Source organism: Athene cunicularia, assembly GCF_003259725.1.
Source record: "Athene cunicularia isolate RWA chromosome 1 unlocalized genomic scaffold, athCun1 chr1_part1, whole genome shotgun sequence".
Lineage (NCBI taxonomy): Eukaryota > Metazoa > Chordata > Aves > Strigiformes > Strigidae > Athene > Athene cunicularia.
Window position 1 is genome coordinate 44,707,413 of NW_020799091.1, and position 21,142 is coordinate 44,728,554.

Sequence of the window (21,142 nt, forward strand, 5' to 3'; positions counted from 1 at the left end):
CAGGATGACGATCTGAAACCTAGGTAGGAAGAAAAAGAACTGACAGTACAGGACAATAGTCATTGAATGTTTTTGCTTGCTTCTGGGCCAAACTCCTCATAAAGGGAAACCAAAAGAGATGATAAACATCAGCTTACTAATACAGTGAAGAATATATATTCTCACAAATCAAGTGAAGATCCAATTGTTAGTTCCTCAATATACTAAATATCAGCATTGTTGGGCAAAGAAATTTTAGGTTGTTTTCATAAGTAAATAAGGCTTCCATGTTCATACAGTGTGTGAGTGTACGTCTGTCTGTCCCTCCAAATAGCCTTTGAAACCATACACCAGTTTTAGTTAAATTTGATCTAAAGATATATATCTTAAAGGTATTGCTTTTATTAAAAGTTCAGTAAAACTAGGTAGCTTGTTAGAAAAGAGATTCTGTTCATTCACTCACTGAGGAAGAAGCTTCAGAGGGAGTCTGACCCTTTTGAGAAACCTGAAAATCCACACATGTTGGGCTGGAAGTAGGTGGAGGACCATGTGATCATCTCAAGATTAACTTTCATTTGAAATTTACATCCTGTCACACATCTGCAAATACAAAAACCACAGACAACACCCCAGGAAACACGATTCATTAGTCTGACTTCTCTGGAATTACTGTTGTATGTATATTTCATAATTCCTTTATCAGATCTGTGTCATTTGTTTACATTAAAAATATATGAAGCTGTTTCATATTAAGAATGAAACTGAATTTAGTAGGATAAACGGGGCTACTGCAATTCCTTCAAGGCTGAATGGATTAAACCACAAGCTTTTCAAGGAAAGAGTCTACATTAAACAGCATAGCTGAAGTTTCAGTCTGTGCTAAACTTTTACATATTTCAGCCTTTTTATTAGTGCTTTGAGTATCCAAAGTTATCCCATACGTTCATTTTCAAGACGTTTCCCTGCATTTGCAGATAATAAGAGCCCCTCTGTTGCAATCAAAAGCAGACAACAGGCTACTCATGATATTAATAAACGAAGGACCCTTTTGCAAGATAACAGCTGGATAAAGAAGAGGCCTGAAGAGGAAAGGTAAGAAAGATATGACATACACTTTTTTCTGTATTTAGTTCAGTATTCTGTGTGCATTATCTTGGAGTGTCTGCTTTTTCATGAATGATATGAAACAGAATGAAATTAATTTAATCAAGGAACTTTTTTTTTTTTTTTTTTTTTGTTATCTCGATGAGGTATTGATTATCTTTTGGAAGTATTAGTTTGTTGGACTTTCACTATGTTTTTCATTGGGACTTTTGAGGACTGAGCATTTAATGAGATATCAGGCTTCTCTACCAGAAAAATCCCACATTTCACATATTTAGGTTGCAAGAATATGATCTGACTTTTTTGTTTTTTTTATGAACATGAAGATTATAAATCTTGGCAAGTTCTTTTAAGGAGCTTAAGTCAGAATAATTAGAAATTTACTCTAATGCAAACTAGGACTTGTGTTACAGTAGAAATTCCACCTTGAGATCTGGGCTTCGTTATGTCATCCATGAAGAGCATGTAGGAAGAGATAATTTTTACTCCAAAATGTCTAAAGTCTTCTAATGCAGAGATCTGTAGCTGGTGTGGTTACAGTAGTAGTAGACAACTGGGAAATCTGACCAAGTACAGAAAACTTTTGCCAAGAAACAATTTTCTATTTTTATATTCAAATTTTAACTAATCACTGTCTTTCTTTTGCTTGAAGTGCTGATGAAAACTATGGAAGGGCTGTGCTTAGTCAATACAAATCCCAAGATAGCCTACACAGGTACAGTACAGTATCTGAACACATTTCTAATGATATTGCCAAAGGAAACTAAGTATCCTTTTACTAATATCCTGTTTATAGCAAGAGCTTGCTATGTTCATTTTTAGTCTATACGTTTCCACTGTTAATCTGATTCCAATGTCAATAACTGTTAAGTCAATCATAACAATGGAGGTAAGGTTGGTTCTGTTGACACCTGGTCTGAAATCCTGTATGATACCTCAGTTCAAGACTTATATATATTATTTTATTGCTGATGAGTATTTTAATAACAATAAAAACAGTGACTAAAGTGGCATTTCTAACCTTTTTTATAACAGTAACTCAAATGAAAAAGAAGATCAGAAAGCCATACTTGGACGATACAGGTCTGATACTACCTTGGACAGGTAGGGCTTTTTACTGTATGTATTGTATTTTCTGATTCTCATATCTGTGAGAGATCTTGAAAATGAAAGCATGAATGAAAGCAGTGGGGTTTTTAAAATTTTGTTATTTATCAGGCATCTAAGTAGAAGACTTTGAATGATTTTTGCAGGAGCTGTCAGTCAATGAGAAAAATTGAAACGTGATTTGAGAAAACATTCTTTTGATACCCAGTTCTTCTTTTTCATTACCAATTTCTGTATGTTCTTGCCCCGATAAATGTGTCTCTGTACAGATGATAACCATGCCTTCCCAGTTTCTTGCTTTTCAAACTATAGATGAAAGTCCTGCCTCCAGTAGTTAAGCACAACACAGCTAAACCCCTAGTTCTTTGCAAATCTTTGCTTCCACTTCATATCACGATCAGTACAAATATCAGAACCGTATGTTTATCATACAGGTACTTCATTTGAATGTCATCTTCACCCTTGACCTCTGTTAAGACATGACCATGCTTGCGTTTCAAGATTCTTTCTGTGTTGCACCTTCAAAATCTAGCCCCCATTAACATCTGGTATTCACAACATGCTGAGGCTATGAGTACCAGTACTTAAATGCACACTGTGGAAAAAATGCACTTGATTGATTGGATCTTAGAGCTGTGTTATTTTGTTTGACGACCCTTACTTCTGTTGTAAGAAACAACAAAAAGCTTGTTATGTAAAATTTACCTTCTCCATAGAAGTCTGTAACAGGATAGGCTACAGAGCTGTGTGATATCACCCCTCCATCAATTCTTCTGCAGGCCAGTGAATCCTGCTGCATTTGTTCACTGATCACAAGGAAGCCATTCTCTAACTTCAATTTACCTGTTGATCATCTCTGTATCTTTTCTGTTTCCACATTAGTCTTTTTGATCTCAGGGTCCAAATCTCCATGCAGGTATTTAAGGTGGGTTCACACCTTGTATATATAGCGAAGTATAACAATGGCTTCTGGTTCATTTGCTAATCCTTCCCTCATACTTCATAATATTGAATTTGCTCTTTTGAGTGCTGCTGAGAATTGAGCTTTCATTTTCATAACATTATCTATATAAATCAAAGACCTCTCTTCTGAGTGATAATAGCTGGTTCAGAGATCAATTGTTTTTCTTGGCAGGCATTACTCTGCATCTAAGAAAAATGAATGTCATCTGCCATTTTAGAAATCTGACATCCTAGCAGATGACTTCTGAAAGCCTTGCCAGTCGGCATTTGTTTTGACTACCATGAGTTAGTGTAATTGGCAAGCAACATCATCTCACTCTCCTTTTCAGATAATTCGTGAACATATGGAAAAACACAGGTCTTGTACAGATCCCTCCTTCCACTCTGAAAAACTGCCATTTTTCAAACCTTTGTTTCTTACATTTTTTAACCAGATATTTATGTATGAAAGGCCTTTCTCTGTTATCACATAGGAGAATAGTTTATTTAAGAGCCCTTAAAGCAAATTTCTATGAAGCTCTTTGGAAATTCAAGTAGAATATATCAGTTATGTCACTGTTATCCACATGCTCATTGACTTCAAAACAATTTTTAAGGCTCGATTTTCATGCATAAAGCCCTGATTACTAATTTAGAAGTCATAGGACAATTCCAGTTTCTACAGTGCTGCTGAACAACATTGTCCTTTTGTAGTCTATGTCAGTTTGCTTTATGCTGAGATACTGAGATATCTGAATCATTTTAGCTTGTAAGTTGGTTTTGTGTTTTCATATATACAAAAATATCTAACATAAAGGATTAATATGCAACAGATGAAAGAGAATATAAAGAAAGGATTATGTACACTTCTGTTAACTAAAGCAGAATATGTCTATAAATGGAGTGAATAATGATGGTTCTACCTTAAAATCATCACAATGAGGAAGCTTCAGTCAAGTTGCTTATTTTTCCTCACTGATCACTGGTCTTCTCAAAGCTGTAATATAGCCATACCAGGATTAATTTGTGCACACCCATTGCCAGCAGGCATCTCTGTAAGGGATGACCACATGTTCTGCATCTCCTCAAACCTGCAACCTAAGGCATAAAAGGGTGTGGTGATGTATTTTCTCTTAGCACCTTTTCATAGCCTGCAGTCAAATTTGGTGCTTCTGCTTCCACTTTGAAGGATGTTCTCCACCAGGTACAATTCACTTATTTTCTCATAAATTTTGTCTGGCAAGCATAAGTACAGAAGTCTCCAAGCTTAGAATAGACCTGTCTGCAGAGCAGCTACATTGTTTAGTTGCCTGTGTGTGGCATTGGAGATCTCTCAGATCTGTTTACAGAATTTTTGTAAGTCATGCTGTCTATATGGAAAATAATTGTCTATGCAAGATGCTGTAAAATGGTAGTCTTCTATCCTGAAAAGGTCTTTGGGAGTTACCTGTTTTCAAGCTAGATACTGGAACATCTTTCCACAATTCCACTTTGCATCTCTTCTGGCCATGACTGTAATATTCCAAAAGACAAGGATAAATCCTTGGATCTATCTGGATCTATCCAGGTGAATGTCTCTTCAGTAGCTAGTTTTCAAAATGGCAAATGAAGTGGCAAACAGCCACTGAAATTTTAATTAAAAAAAAAAAAAAATCCAAAATATTTGAGGAGTCTAGGAGTAATTCTGAATATGGGAGTAATTTTTTTTAGTTGCATGTGTAAATGTGACAATGAAAAGCCATATTAAGTACAACTTTTTTCTTCCTGGATACTGCCATATCCATGTTCAAATAATGTATTGTTTGATATGAATTTTGCCTAACCCAGTATGTGTAAAATTTGAACATCAGCTTCAGTATTAAGGACCTCCGAGGGATGTTGCAGATGACAACATACAATTGCACTATTGGCTGCAAGCACAAGGAAATACTGAGCACTGTAAAATTGTTAACAGAAATCCATAGCTTGGTGGCAGTAGGTGTACATATACTGGTACTGGCATGTAGATCTACACATCACAATCCAGACAATAATTGCATTGTTCAGACAATCGCAGACAGCCTTTCTGGATGTAATTTATCCTTTTATTTCTCTCATTATAACAACTATTTGACAAAAGATGGGAGAAAATTTAAAAAACAGATAGTGATGATGAAAATTACATTGCTATTTTTCCAAGTGCTAAATGCTACTAAGTCCAGAACAGCTTCCAGGGAGAATAAATCCTAGCTGCATTTACAGCAGTTAGACTTGAAGAGATGGGACTGAAGCAAACAAGACACTTTCTTTGTCCACTTTATTAATAATTTAATCCTTTGGAACAGTAGAAATTATTAGAAAATTAACTGAGAGCAAACCAGATACCACTGTTCAGTCATGGTATGAACCTGTTTTGCATATCTTGAACACTGCATGTAGCATTTGACTTATGTGAAGAGACTACAATAGAACCAGAAAAAACTAAATAGGAAGGTAAGAAAGGATGACCACAGGGACTGAATAGCTTTCATGTGCTGGATGTCTGAAGAGACAAAGATTTGTCAGCTTGGAAAAAAGTGATATAGGGAAAGTGATTAAGGAAGGAATATTTTCTGTTTCTTGAGCTGTAGGAATGAGGAGATATTCTATAAAATGTTTAGGTAATGATTTCAAGAAAAAAAATATAAAAAAGACCAAAAAAAAGAAAGAAATATAGAACATTTGATTTTCCCTTAACATATGTATTAATTATACAAGTCACAACCACACGATGAGGCCAGAAACTTAAATTGCTTCAGAAAAACATTAGATGGGTTAATGGATCATTGATCTAAAGGTGTCTGTTGGAGACAGCGTTCTGGGTGCAAAGAGAGAATATTCTTTGACCACTGCTTATCAGAAATTGAAAAGTTGTGAAAGGAGAAGTTAACATAGTTACCATTCTTTGACTTTTTTTCAAAGCTTCTGCTACTTTGGGCAGCAGTAGAGTAGGATGCCAGACTAACCCTTTAAGTCCTTAAAATAAGCAAATGCAGAGCTACTTAAATTATTGTGCTGAAATTTGAAAATACGAAACGAAACGTGAAAGAAATGCTGGTTCACTGGATAGTTGTGACTTAGAAGAAATTCCCATGTTTGCAATCCAAAGTAATGCTAGAAAGTTTAGTGAGACCTCTAGTGATCTTTCGAGTAACTGTAACTGCCGGTCACAATCACAAGCTCCCCGTGTCATGACATAGTTATTTGCACAATTAAACAATTTGAAAAAAAAGTCACAGAGCACATGCTGGTGCAGATTGTATCCTACAGCTCATTTGAAGGCTTTTTATTAAGTACAACAGTATTCTGTGATACTTGGCTGAAGGCAGGATACAAAATGTTTTGCACATAATATTGGATTGTATTTCTAGGATTATTTTGTACCCTCTGTTTATATATGTTTGTAGCTTCAGTTTATAGATAGGAATAGATAACTAAAATTAGGTAATTTCTATATGTAAATGAAATGCAGATCAAAATATTTTTCAGCTGTTTTAACCAAATATGTAAAATAACCCTCTCAATTTAGTATTTGTAATCTATTTCAATGTACATCACTTTATATTTGAGCTTTTCGGAATCCCCCTGTTCTTACTAAAGGATATTCCATATATGGGAAGAAAGTTGAAATAAAATCAGTATTTAAGCTTTTTCAGCTACTATAGCTACGTGGTACTTTCTGAGAAAAATCAGAAGGGTTTTCAGAAGGGTTTTAGGCAACAACTGTAGAATCTGTAAAAGGCTTGAAAAAAATCACATGGTTGCTTCTTAGTGTAAATTTCATGGCTTAATAAAGTTAATTCAAGCACAAATATGTTCTTTGTTATGTGTTATTCCTTAGGTCACTACTGTGCTTTATCTGGGATTTTACATGAGTATTTTCAAATCACATTGATCTCTTAAACCTATAAATAAAATAAGACTGTTGCATCTCTCAAGGGATGGTGAGGGAGAGGAAAAGGGGATAGTTTTATGTACTGCTTGACCGAGCGTTCTTTTCTTTCTAATATTTTCTCATCTAATTCAAAGGAGTTGTGATAAATTGTTAACGAGACTTGATACAGAGTGTTTGAACATAACCTTTTAAAACAGTTCTTTACAGTGAGCTAATTAGACTCTTCAGATATTAATGCATTAGACTGATATTAATTCAGCTTTTGTTCTATAACTATCCTGATACTGGGGAATTTTTAATCTGTATGTAGGGCAAAGTGGTGCTCCATCTTTGAACTTTATTGAAAGTGGTTTCGTTTAAAAAAAGATCTAGAGTGTGTATTATAAATAATTTATGTGTTTCTGACAGAATTCCAGCCAGAAGTGATACTGATAAAACAAATAAGTCCCCAACTCTGAATAATAAGCAAAGCAACAGGTATGAGTTTTGGAAACTTTATCATCTAAGTATTTTATATTATAATTTATCCTGTATCACATATCATTTATCATGCATTATCATCTGAATATTATATATTATCATCTTTTGGATTACATATACATACCAAGAAAATATAGAGAAATTATTTGTGTCATATGGCCTAATATTAGGCTACATTTCACCACCTGACATCTGGAATGCAGATACCTATATCTAGGTTATCATAGAATCTCTTTATAGCCAGTGAGGAGAAAAAGGGTCTTTCTGGAGGACATTTCATTTGATGTTTCTCACGTATTTTCTTTAAAATAAGAGGAATTTTTCTTTAAAATGTCTATTTCTCCACATAGATTAAAAGAGAGACCAGCTCAGATTACACATTTACTCAGCATAGCAATTATTTAAGAAACAAAGTATTTTATATTCAGAAAAGAAATAATGAATGTTTTGAAAACAGTTCAGTGTGAGTATGTTCTAGAGCTCTACATTTCTCTGCATGAATTCTACCCAATATAATATGTATTTCTGAGGAAAGACTACATGAAAAAATTCTAATTAAGGTTTCCAGTGTAAGATGCCATTGAACATTGGCAGTGGAAAAATGGAGTACCCAAACATAAAAAATACTTTTTTGATATGCAGGCTAACTTATTTTTCCAGTGGAATGCTTTTCTTTTGTCAGAAGATCAACATTTTTATTAAACCAGGTTGAAACCAATTTTTAATTTAAAATAAGTTAGCACAAAATGATTGGTATGTTATTAGAAAAGCTGATATGATTCAGAGATGGCCAGTCTATATAGGTAATATGACTACACAAATCGGAACATTTATTTTCTGAGGAAAATATAGCTCTTACGTAAATGAAATTTTTACTTAAAAAATGAAAGTCAGAAGAGCTCAGCCACTATATTTATGAATGTAAAGGGACAAATATATCACTTTATGCCTTCATCAATGTCAGTAGTGTTCTGTCAGTAATAAATTACACAGAATATGGTTGCTAGTGAAGACTGAGCACAGCAATTAAGTGTCATTTTGTGGAGTGTTGAGATATTACTCTGAAGAGCAAATGAGTATCTCTGGCATTTAAAGTTCAAGTGAGGTCATCCTTTTAAATTATGACTTTGCACCATTATGCTGTAAATCACAGTGATGATGACACATGAAACATCATATAAATTGGATTTTATGTAAATTTGTGTGGAGATTATTTTTTAATAGACCCACCATGAATTCTGAAGTGGGATTTAAGTGAGACTTAAATGGTATATACTTTTTCCTGCCAGCAATCAGTAAAATGATTTGTAAAGCTCTGTTCTTCAGTTATTCTCTTTAAGAATTGAAGAGGACAAGACAATATCTTTTTTATAAACTTTATGAGACAAATCACTGGCTTGGAATTTATATAGTTAGGTGTATGAAGAATACCAGCTTCTTTTACAGGCATATCATAAAATAGAGTAGCATTGACATAACTGAATTAAAAAAAAAAAAAAAAGGTTTAAAGTATGAAAAATAAGGATAATAATATTTTAGTGATTGGAGACTGAAGTGCAGGTACAGAAAAGATTTTAAGAAATAAGGAATTACTTTGGATATCAAGTAAAAACACATCTGTACTCTAAGCATCAGAATCCCTTAAAGTGTTCCAAATCTTGTATCCTTTGAGGTATTTCCAAAATTTAAGTTGGCATATACAAATATTTACCATACACAGTTGTATCATTCTGATAGTTGAAATATTTTTTTTTTCCATTTAAAATGATACAGTTATTAAGTATTAATGACTTAAGTATATTTCCCTAACAGACAATCATGGACTCCTAATGCAGCATCCACAAACACTGCTGTGACTTCTCCAATCAAGAAAAAAAGGTATTCATTACCACCGTTGCTTTGTTGACAGAGGATATATAGCACTCTGTTAAACCTCAGTAATGTATCACATAAAAAAAACATTACCTACTTTCTCCTCTAGCACATTTTAACTCTTCAGCAAGCTTCAAGAATCAAACTTTTATGTTCTCTGGCTTCTTCCATGGAGTACTGTATTGCAAGGCTGTCTCTGTAGAACCATTTTTGTGCGCCTGGTGGACATAGCACAACAGATGCTAACTCTTCACTGCAGCCCCTAACTCAGCTAACGTATGCCTTTTCAGTGTCTAAATTTAAAGCATTGTAGCTCACTAATTGCGACCAGCTGAAATTTCTGATGCTGAACTTGACCCTCTGCTGTTACAGTGCGTATGAACCACACAGTTTTCTGCATGATATACAGCTAGCTTTAAACATTTGGATATCAGATAGTATTATCCGGGCAAGAATAAAAACAGAGTGTAAAACCAAGAACTACATTTTAAATTTAAAATATAGCACTGGTGATAGCCATGTTTTTATGCATCCTTCCCAGCCACAAATTCTATCTCTTTGTGATTTTCCCTTCCATATTTCATGTGTAAAAACTGTGATCAGTAGAAATATGAAAACAGAAATTAAAATGTCATTATTTTCATATTAACAGCCCTTCTTGTTCAGTGGAAGTTTATGTTTTTTTCAGCCCAGTAGTTCTCTTCAGGCTCTATAAAGATGTGAAAGGCTATCACTGAATGATGAACCTCTGTTTATGGTGCAATTGCTTTTTCCTCACAATTTCTGGAGTGATAGTTCTGGAGTGATAGTTTTGGGAGGGACACAAAAAAAAAAAAAAAAGAAAAAGAACTGAAAGTGCTTGTGATGTTTATGTGAACTCTAATACCAGCCTTAAAGTGGTTTTTGGGTTGATACTTGACACCCTTTCCTTTGTGCATTCTATTTGGTTGTCCTTCCCATGAATGATCCATTTATTTATTCCATTCAGGTTGCAAAAATAACACCTAGCATCAGAGAACACGTTTTTCACAAGAGTAATTAAAATTACTGTATTATTTCCAATTTCATTTAATTGTCTGGAAAATAATGGTCTAAAAAGTATCTGTGTGCAGTATTTCAAAATACTAGTCATTTAAGAAAAGTTTCAGGTATTTCCAAATCACTTCTGACAATCTAATATTCACAGTATGCTGTTCAGCCCCATAGCATGAAACTAATACTCAAAAATTTATCGCTTAACACTATCAGGCAATCTTGGATGCCTCCCCTGGTTTCAAGTAGTAAGACAACAGAAACAGTGGAAACCAAACGGTAAGTACTGATTGTTAGTTGTTTCCTAGTGCTTGGCTAGAGCTGATTTTGGAGGTGAGCCAATAGGGTAATTCTTTGAGGGACTTGGATGAGTAAGATGGCATGGGAAGAGAAAGCATTCCATACCTAAATACTTGTTTGGGCTCCTAGCAGCATGATGCCCAGCATTAACTGAGGTCTGAGTGCATGAACTTCCAGAGACTTGAGGTTACATAAGTGCTCCCAAAATTTTGCTACAACGCTTTTTGTTGCATTTCATGGTTTTGCTTTGGACTATTCCAGATAGCTCTCCACAAGAAAAATCTGCTACAAAGTGACTACCCATGAGGGCAGGAACCTATTGGTGCTATTTGGTCTAACAGCCAGGGACTAACACTGGGGCCTTTTGGTTAACAGTGCCGACAAAACCTCAAGATCTCCTTAGTCAGCTCTCAGTAAGGTGTCTAAGAAATAATTTAGAAGAAAATCTCAGACTAAAGTTACTTGCAGATGAATGTTTAATGTTTATTTCTAAAGTTGTGGTTGCTTTCTGGCAGATCAGAAAGAGAACATTTCTTGTGCTCTCAACTAAAAGCAGAATATAGATGGTTTAAAATATTTATGAATGAACTTTTGTTATATTCTTTGCTTAGGTCCCCTATTGGCTGCAGCATGGCCTTGTCCTTCCCTAGTTTTAATCTGGAAAATTTCCAACATGAGTATCAATAATAAAAATTAAACAGGAATGAATGGGTACATTGCAATGTTAGGTATAATTCCTTGGTAGACCACTGCCTAGGGAGTTTAAGGAATCTCTGTCACTGGAAGACTTTAAGATGAATCCTTAAAACCAAGTTTAGCAATTATTTTTAATCTAATTCTGTGTTTACTACTGTCCATCTCTTTGACCAAGATTCAAAGTCATTCACCACCCAGCAGAAAGATAGCTTCTAGATGCTAAAGTTTATTTTCTTTTAAGTCAGTGCTTACCAGATATTTTTAATATGTCACCTATGATGAATTTATCTGGTTTCATTTCAATAATCTCACTATGTTCATGGTAATATTGAAAGTATAGGATAGGATGCATCTTCTATATGGCATTTGCCCAGCTTCCAACAGAAGCTGGGATTCCTGTGTCCTTCTCAACACTAATTATCCAGTTACTCCTCTACTCTCATAGTTCAGAGAAGACTGAAATACAGGCTTATTCTTTCTGAAGTTTTCACAGCCCTTCCTGGATCATCTAACGACGACACCAAGGACAGTTGGTTAAACAGTGATGTGCATTAAATAATTAATTTGTTTATCTTTTAAAAGTGTTTGAAAATGTGAAAGCTATTTCAAATTGTGAATATTGCTGAAACCATTAATAGTTGCCAAAGGAAAACCTTCTACTCACCTGTGAGTTTCAGGAAATAGAATGTCAATAACCACAGTTTTAAAAGGTCACTATCAGTCATAAAGATGGGTGGAGAAAAGAGCTGTGTCTTTTCTTCAAAATATGAGAATGCTGATTATTCTGCTATCCTCAGAAAGGGAGTTCAGCAATCATAGGGTTGTGGGGTTTTTTGATCAGGGTTTATTATTTCCTTACCTTTTCTGATTCTGAGACCTGATTCTAGCCTTTTGTACTCAAGCATGACATGTAAACTTCTAGAGTGCTTTGCCTCAGGTCTAGGCTGATTTACAGAATGCTTAAAAAAAATTGCAATTGAAACCAAGAATGTAAGCAGCTCACTGTAACTGAGGTTTTGGGTTGTGAATTGTGTCCTGAAAACAAAACACTATTGATCAGAATGATTGACTGGAGAATGTTAATTGAAGAACGATTGTTTTAGTAACATATAAAGAATATGATTAGAAATTAGTATTATGCTACTTGAGTTAAACAGGTTATGTTCCACATTAAGAAACAAAGAAAAATAACATATTGGAAGGAAGGAAAACTAAAATTAATTTCTCTTGGCTGATCTGAAATCTTGCCAAGTGCTTTGTTACTAGCATTTTGCTACTTGGTTTCTGAAATGTTTATTCTTTTCTTTCTGTAGGACCACTTCAGAAGATTCAGAGGCTCCAACAATGTATGTTTTATTTACTTTGCTTCTTAGTAGATTTAGAAATGCAACACACTCCTGTGCACAAACCTTGATTATTATTTTACATTTATGTATAATACAAACCCTGTATAATTTACCTGGGAGGGTTCCTCCATAGTCAATGTCACAGAAGTGCATGAAAAAGACTTCCTTCCTTGCAGAAATTTAATTATTTTCACATGGCTTAGAACATTTCACTGGATATTTATTCAAATTGAAAAAACAACTATAACTGCATAAAAAATTAAAACTGCTTCACAATTTTAGTTCACAGTTATATATGTTGCTAATGCAAATATTCCTTTATATTAAATTGATGCTTTAAAGAGAGTGAAAAACAGAGCCTGAGCAAAGTGAAGAAAAAGTAGCAAATTAAAAAGCTGTGCACATGCAATGGCTTGTAATAGAAGGCGTTAACATAAAATGAATTGATGTAAAGTACTCTAAACTTATTTGAGTGTCTGCAAAGATTACTCTAATTTTAGAAAATAAATTTATTAAATTAATTCATTCATTAAATGTACATTTCACATTGTCTAAATCAGGAAAAAGTTACTTAACCAACCTGTAATCTCATGGATTATAATTAAGACATCTACACAACTTGTCATGGTTTAGTTGCCTTCCTAAAAGAAACATTATCTAAAGCAGCATGTAACTCTCATTTCTCACTTTATTGCCTACCTTCTCCCTTTCTTATAATATCTTATAATTTCAGTATTCCTTTAATGGCCAATCTGTCCACACAAAAAAGTAAAAATAGAGAAGTGCAACTGATCACTTATTTAGATTTTTAAAAATCAGTACTTTGTTAAATAAGTAATATGTTAGTCTTTACTAAATAAGTAAAATTTATTTAGTAGTTATAGAAAAGTATTTTAAAGTTCCTTTATTACTAAAATAATTTTGAAACAGTGAAGGAACCACTTCTTACTAGATCCATACTAGCAAAACATCTAGTCTTGGAATACTAATTTTCAAAAGTCTCAGTGGATGGAATAATCTAGTCAAGTAAAGTATTACATAACTATATATATTTTTAAATATATATAATTCTTTATATAAATAAAAAAAAAAAAACAAACAGAAAATAGTTTCTCAAAGAAAATCCAAATTCACTGTAGTTACCCTTGTAAGAATTATATCAACAATAATAACCCATTTAAATGATATAATGTGTTTCCAAATATCTTCTTGTGCCTTAAGTGTGTTTTTACTATTCTTCTTGCAGGGATGCCTTTTCACCAGAACAAGTGACCTCTCAGAAATCAAAGACTGATGTGGACAACAAAGATACAGCAAGGTAACATAAGCAGATATACTCAAAACAATGTTTTGATAAACATTGATAAATGTGATAAATGCTGTATTAAGTACACAGTTTGTTTGATTTCCATATTTGATAGCTCATTTGGACACAGTGCTACTCTAAGTCCTACCAATTGACCCAAAATGCAGACTTAGAGCTCCATCTCACTGACTTGCTAAGTTATCTCAGATGTTTAATTTTTTATTCCTTCAGTCTGTCTAGCCTGCATCTTTAAGAGCAGTATATAGATGCTGCAAATGTTTGGAAACACATGAATTGGAGTTGTATGGATTATATAGTATATTTTCTTTGGTCTTCAATAAATTGTAGGAGAGGTAATATCTGCACACTACTATGTATATATAAAAAACCCTAAGTTGTACACTGCACTGTTAAAATTTTAAATAGTACAAACCCAACACATACCATTTACTGTGACAAAATTAGTATATCTAAACAGATGGACTTGTTCTTGTGGTATGAGTTAGATGGCATATGTACTAATGTATCTTGGAAAGTGTACAGGATACTATGAAAACTATTGGTGGAAAAGACATAGATTTTTTTTTTTTTTTTACTGAAATTCCAGAAAATTGTAAGGTTCTCTACTGATGGAGATGTTACATTTTCCAAAACAATCAGCAATAAACATGCAAAACTTTGACTTTGTGACCTCGACAGGATAAAATGTTTGAATATGCAATTACAAAGTGAGTGAATTAGAAACAGATTTCTAGGTGTGTGCATTGAGAATTACAGTGTCTCATTTTGCAGTTTTTACCTGGAAATATTAAATGGTGCAGACACTAAAATCTGTTTAAATTAGCTAATTTTATTTAATTAGATTCATAAAGTACAGTTTTCTGAGATCTGAAGCCACAGACCATATTATTTTGAATCGTGCCCCTCTCCCCTAAAGCCCCCAGTATATAAACCGAGTACAAAGTCATTAAGAAAAACATCTGAAAGACAGTTTAATCCCAAGGAAAAAAAGCAATGTTTCAGGGAAACATTTTCTTGCCAACAAATGTGGGAGATCTTGGAGTATTAAATGTCACTCTATTAACTAGGGAAGTCACAGCCATTCTTCACTCCTAAAGGCTTGTTAAGGTCTGTCTTAATCCCCACCCTCAATCAATTCATATTCATCATCCCTTGGTGGTTCTCATTACCATGTCGAGCTTTGTATTCCTGTCCCTCAATTGGTGGAGAGCTGGAGGAATATTTTACTGGTCTACAAGTTTCTATGGTAACATTGTGCTGCTACAGCTATTTCTGTCACTATATAACCTATAAGTAGCCTGTAATCTTAGTGGGCAAAATTCAGCCCTCTCTGCTCCTGCTATAATTCCTTTACATTTGACTGGTGCTTCAGATGTCATCCATCTGCTGCTGCTGTGTTAGCTTCACAAAACTACAGATTTTTGTTAAACTTGTGCTAACCAAAATTGCATTAAGCAGCTGTCAGCAGAAGTGCCTTTCTTCTATTAAAGACATCATATAAATACTACACTTTTGGAAAAAATTATTGTGTCACACAGGAAGTAAACAGTACATGAAGAGTATTTCTAGTAACACCGACATTTACTAGAATAATATTTCATCTTACGTCCTTTAATTTCCTATATTTTTACTTAGAGTGGGAAGATTTCAGGTCACGCTTTTTAAAGCCATACTTAACTGATTATCTGTCTTTTGTTCAGGATTCTGATAGGGATGTTAAAGGAATAATAAATTCATTTCAGTATAAAACAAGTGGAAAATGGCAATTTGTTTTCTCTCACACTGGTCAGCAATACAAGGAAAATCTTTTGGAAGGTATTTACCTGAAAAAGATGTCAGATACTATCTCTTCTGGCTAAAAGTGTAAGTTTCACTGTATACGGTTCCATGCAAGACCTAACACTGATTCTGTTAAAGTAATTTTTGCATTATTTTCAAGTACAACATTTAGACGTGGCACTCATCTTAAAACACAGAGTATACAATAATATAACTGGAGGCATGGATATATGGCTCTCCAGCTTTAGGATATGATTAACAAAATGGAATAGGTGTCTCATGATTAGTTAGGGCATCTATAGGTACCCTAGACAACATAAGTAGGCTAGGATCCAGCAAAAGTAAAGATAATGACTGTCGAATAATTGTGTATTTTTCGGCGTATAATAGGTCACCCTCAAATCCTGTCTCTTGGTATCTTACCAATGCAGCAACATATGAGCACTGCATTTTAGATACATACAGAGACTTTTTTTTCTGATTTACTCAATGAGTTTGTTATTCATTGCTGGTCAAGTACTTTTTGTGCTCTCTTTCCATTTCAGTGGAGATCCAAGATTCTCTCTGTGTTTTTCCATTACAGAATTGTAGCGAACATTAAATACAGGTGTTGAAAAAACTGCGTTTTTTAAAGAACCATGTTCTGTGGTCTTGTTAAATCACTTCAAACATCCAGAGGGTGTTTAACACAGCTTTAGTCAATCTTTTGTTAATGATTATAGTTAGGATGCAGAAACGTGTATTTGTATAAAATGCTTTTATATGGGATTCACTTGTATTCAACTACACTGCTTCCTTGCGTATGATCTATACAGAAAACAACGGTATTTGGCACAGTGAGCCACATTTACCATGGCACTAACCAAGTTATTACCACCAAAAGATGCAGAATAAGCAAAAAACCATATTTTCAAGAGTTCATAAATTATAGAAGTAATGAATTTATCTCTTATTTTGCTTAGATACACCTGAATTTGTTTTGGATGTACTTGAGGAGAAGCTTTTGAGATAAGAGTAAAGGAGCTATACAAGAACTTAGAGATCTCACTCAGCTCTTAAAGCATCCCTAGTGAGATTATCTACTACCAGTGAATGACTATGAGTCTGTAGGGGCACAGGCCATATTGTAGAAACTTTTACATAAGCATGTCTTATTGGTATGTCATCAACAGCAACATTAGGTTGAAGAAAATGTTTCAGCTGTGTATTTGTATGTATGTGGGTGAGAGAGTCATCTAAATTTCTAGAGAACAGAAACAAGGAACTAGAATATTTTTTCTGACATAATTAAGCAGATACTATATTCCTGGCTCTTTAGGTTTTTGTCTTCTATAAAGTACAGTACACTGTATAATAGTTCTGTACAGGATTTTCCTATATTGTAGGGGGTAATTCACTATAATTACTCCTGTCAGTAGCAAATTTAGACAATGCTGTAAATATGTTTGTATTATGCATCCTTTTAATTATATTCTTATTTGACTTGAGATGTGTTGCCAGTTTTCATTATAAAAGATCGTGAAAGAACAACACATTAATTACCTGTCCTTTAACCATCTCTTGTAACAGTGACACATTTTTCCATGTCTATCAACATTTGGAAACTTTTAAGTGTAGGAAAAATGAAATACAGATATTTTTTCCAAATTATTTTATAAATATGAGTAAATTGGTATCAACTTGGAATTTTTCAAACTAATGGAATTAAAATCATCATGTCAGATCTCCTAAATAAAAACTTATTGATAAAACTTTTATTACTCTAGAGCTGCAAAGAGCACGAAACTGAGAGAACATGTAGATGCATTTTGAGGCATTGGCCAATTATGTGTTCCCATGACATGAAAAAGAATTCTGGTCTATGGAGAGAGACAGGCAATTCCAAGCAACCACTGGAATCATCTTAGAGAATTATCTTAGGTTGGGCTAAGCTTAGATGACCAAAATTAGAAGGCATGACTCCCACATCAGGTATTCCTGTGTGACTTTTCCATTATGATGTCTTTTCTATTTGCCTTCACTTTTTAGTGACACCTTCAGGAGACCTCTAAAATGTGCTGAAGGATACTTGTGTCATTCAAATGTTGTAAGCAATGATACTAAAACAGAACTCATGTAGCCATACTCATAATTCAGTAGCTGTGACTGCAGCCAGATCCTGCTTTGGCTACAATGATGGTTTTTTCTTTATGGTATATTGAAGTGGCTTTACACTTTCTAAATTGCTTTTGATAGTACAAATTAATACTGTCATTTCTGATGGTACATTTTTGCATTTCAGCAGAAGGTACTTCCTAATGACCAGGGACCTTCTGCCTCCCAATTCTGACATATTCGGCATTCAGTGGAATTCTGGTTTACAGCTTTTCTGCATGTTGATATAAATGATTTGCTGTTGCAGAGCTTATGTGAAGAGACCCAAGCCCATTATTCCTAACTGAAAAGTTAATACAGTGTTTACAGGGTCATACATATCCTCCAAGCAAAACTGAATCAGTTTTTGTTCTTTTTCAGTGATCCTTCCTAGTCCACCTCCTATAAAAGCTTCTGATCAACAGCTTCTTCCTCTGTATTTAACTCCAAAACCCTCTGGGCTAAGCATTACACTGGTTTTGGCACAGTATAAATTGGCTTTCACAGTTGACTGCAGACCTCTTCTGTTCCCTCATCCTCGGCTGTTATTGATGAAAGGTCTGAATCAGGGTTTCTGGCACTGATTAGTGAGCATAGTGGTGTGGAAGGAAATACATCCTGCTTCAGAATAAATGCCATTCTCTTCTCAAAGAACTTCTTTATTCATTCTCAGTTATACATGACAAAGTCTGATATAGGGACTGTAAAGCAGCCATGGATGGCAGATCAAAATTCAGTCAGGTCCGTGATGTTAAGCTTTATACAGTGAGATGGCTGACATACTTAATATACTCTAGATTCACTCTTTTAGTCCAGATTTGGAAGGTCCAATTGGCAATCAGATGTTTTTGTCTTCTTCTGTTCTGGCATGACTAGATCAGAAATGCCTTAAGGTTTTAGCCAGACTTGGTTAGTGTGGTCTTTGCATATTACGTCATGTCAGAAGAAGCAGCTGTTGATCAGAATGCTTTGTAGGTCGACTGGGAGAGATCACTGAAGAAAGGACAATAGACTCAACTTGTTCGGTATCACATTTAGGAATATTATATATATATATATATATATATATCTATCTTATAATATCATCTATTAGAAATAGGGAGTCACCTCTGTAGTTTTTATAATCCTGCTTGGGGCTTTTAATGAGAAAACAGATGGAGACCTATTGTACTGTACATGACTCCTTTAATAGAGATGTGCCTCTGGATTGCTGATAGCTGATTGCTGATTGATTGATTCTGGATGATGACTGAGTGAGTAGATCTGAAACCTCACTGAGTATCCAGGAATTTGACAGGAAGTGCTCCACTGATTAAAGACATTACAGCAAGTCTTCTGAAATTTGTTTGGTCCTTCAGTTTTCTGGTCCATAAACCAACATCTACAATATCAGTGCTTTGCTGATATACATGTGTATACGTATATCAGCAAAGAGGGCTGATGAAATTCTAGGTAAGAAGGCAAGAATATCTTCAAGAATTAGAGAATATCTTGAACTAGAAATGGGCTCGACAAGACTTTTACAGGTTAAGTAAACACTCACTGAATGACTAGGGAGTTATGGGCACATACTCTCCTGCCAGACGAGGTTCAAGAGCATGGCTGAGGTTTGTTTAAAATTTAGTTTCTCACTGTCTTTCCTATACCTGTCCAGGATCAACTTCAGTTTGGCCTCAACATAACGACAGTCAGAAAAATTTGATCAGAGTTTTTAAAACCTATTTTTGTTGACTGTTTTCTTCATTGCCTTCAGAATTTTCAGATACAAACATTAGAAAGGTTTTAGTTGCTTTTATCAAACAACCAATGACATCACTCAAGCTCTTTTAGTTCACATTTCCTGTTTCTATGCCATTTGAAACTTTATCTGAATGTTTTCAAGTATAAAAAACCAACCAACCAAACAAAAACTATTAGCTGTGCTTGAATGCTTGGATGAGATTATTTTGTGTTTTCCATTTTGATGGTGATCTGACTTGTCACCAGTTAAACCAGAATTACAGAACTATTATCCACCAAGAAAGTGAGATTCACAAACATATCTCACAGAGCAGAAGGGCTGAAAAGTATTAGATCTTTATCTCAAGTGAACTGAGTTAGAAATCAAATGCAGACTGAAAGTCAAAGCAAAATGTAGACAACTCATATCTCTGTTTCTGTTTGTGTCTGAGAGGCATAGAGGTCTAAGATATGGCAGGATAAGAGTGTCTGGTTAAACTAAACCACAAATTTTGCTTGCAGCCTGCCTTGACAGCTTTTTTTAAACCTACTTTACTTATCTTCTTTGCTAGCCTTCTATTTGCTGAACTATCTTCATTAGCTGTCAAATTTCTAATCCTATTTTCACAGGCAGCTAGAAGCAAAATAGCAGACAGCAGCCACAAGATTCGTGGTTAACAAGTTTATAGTATGAGGCCCACAGTAGCTCAGTTGCACATAGGTTTTTCTGCCCCTCAGAGTGGGGCTTTCTTGTAGATTCATAGTGCTATAAGCATTTTTCTGCAATTAAAGGCAGACTAAACTTTTTTTTCTGGAGGTGGTCACTCACAAAGAGAAAGGTAAATGAATCAGTAGAATAGTCATCCAGACTTTTGTGATGATAACAAGCACACCTAAATCTTAATCTAGGTGTTAATGTTTTTATTTTGTAATAAATCCATTATTTTTTTCAGTACTTGATCCTTTTGTATGAAATATGATACAAAATCCTCTGTACTGTTGTTCCAAATGTTTTTATACAGAATACAAAAATATATATTTATTATCCTGAGTTAGCTGCTCCTAAAAAAATTCCAGTCATGTCCTGTGGCTGTATTAAAATATTTCATCTTCTTGAATTCATGAGCAAACTATATATTCTCCTCCTGGCAGGCTGTCTAATCTAACCTACCTCATTCTCATCCGTTTTGAAAAATACTCACCCTAGGCAGAATGTTCACAGTGATGTAATGGCTGTCTATGAATATACTATGCTTGGAGGTGGCTTCCTTTGGAATGACATATAAAAAATGTCAGCATCTATTGCAAGCCACTTAAGATATTTGAAAGATATTTCCCCAGATTTGTCTAAACTGCTTTGTGTAGAAGTTTTATGCTGCTGTTTTCCATCATCATCCATGTTTTAAAAAAATT

The 21,142-nt window shown here is 34.4% G+C and overlaps 1 protein-coding gene across 1 annotated transcript in view; it reads left to right on the forward strand.

The window, feature by feature from the left end:
* SCEL (sciellin) overlaps positions 1 to 21,142 on the forward strand; it is a 48,601-nt gene that overhangs the window by 9,484 nt on the left and 17,975 nt on the right. The window contains exons 3-10 of the mRNA XM_026867958.1: positions 954 to 1,071; positions 1,736 to 1,798; positions 2,119 to 2,187; positions 7,454 to 7,522; positions 9,338 to 9,403; positions 10,646 to 10,708; positions 12,739 to 12,771; positions 14,018 to 14,089. Of these exons, the coding sequence (XP_026723759.1) occupies positions 954 to 1,071; positions 1,736 to 1,798; positions 2,119 to 2,187; positions 7,454 to 7,522; positions 9,338 to 9,403; positions 10,646 to 10,708; positions 12,739 to 12,771; positions 14,018 to 14,089 (553 nt within the window). The remainder of the gene's footprint in view (positions 1 to 953; positions 1,072 to 1,735; positions 1,799 to 2,118; positions 2,188 to 7,453; positions 7,523 to 9,337; positions 9,404 to 10,645; positions 10,709 to 12,738; positions 12,772 to 14,017; positions 14,090 to 21,142) is intronic.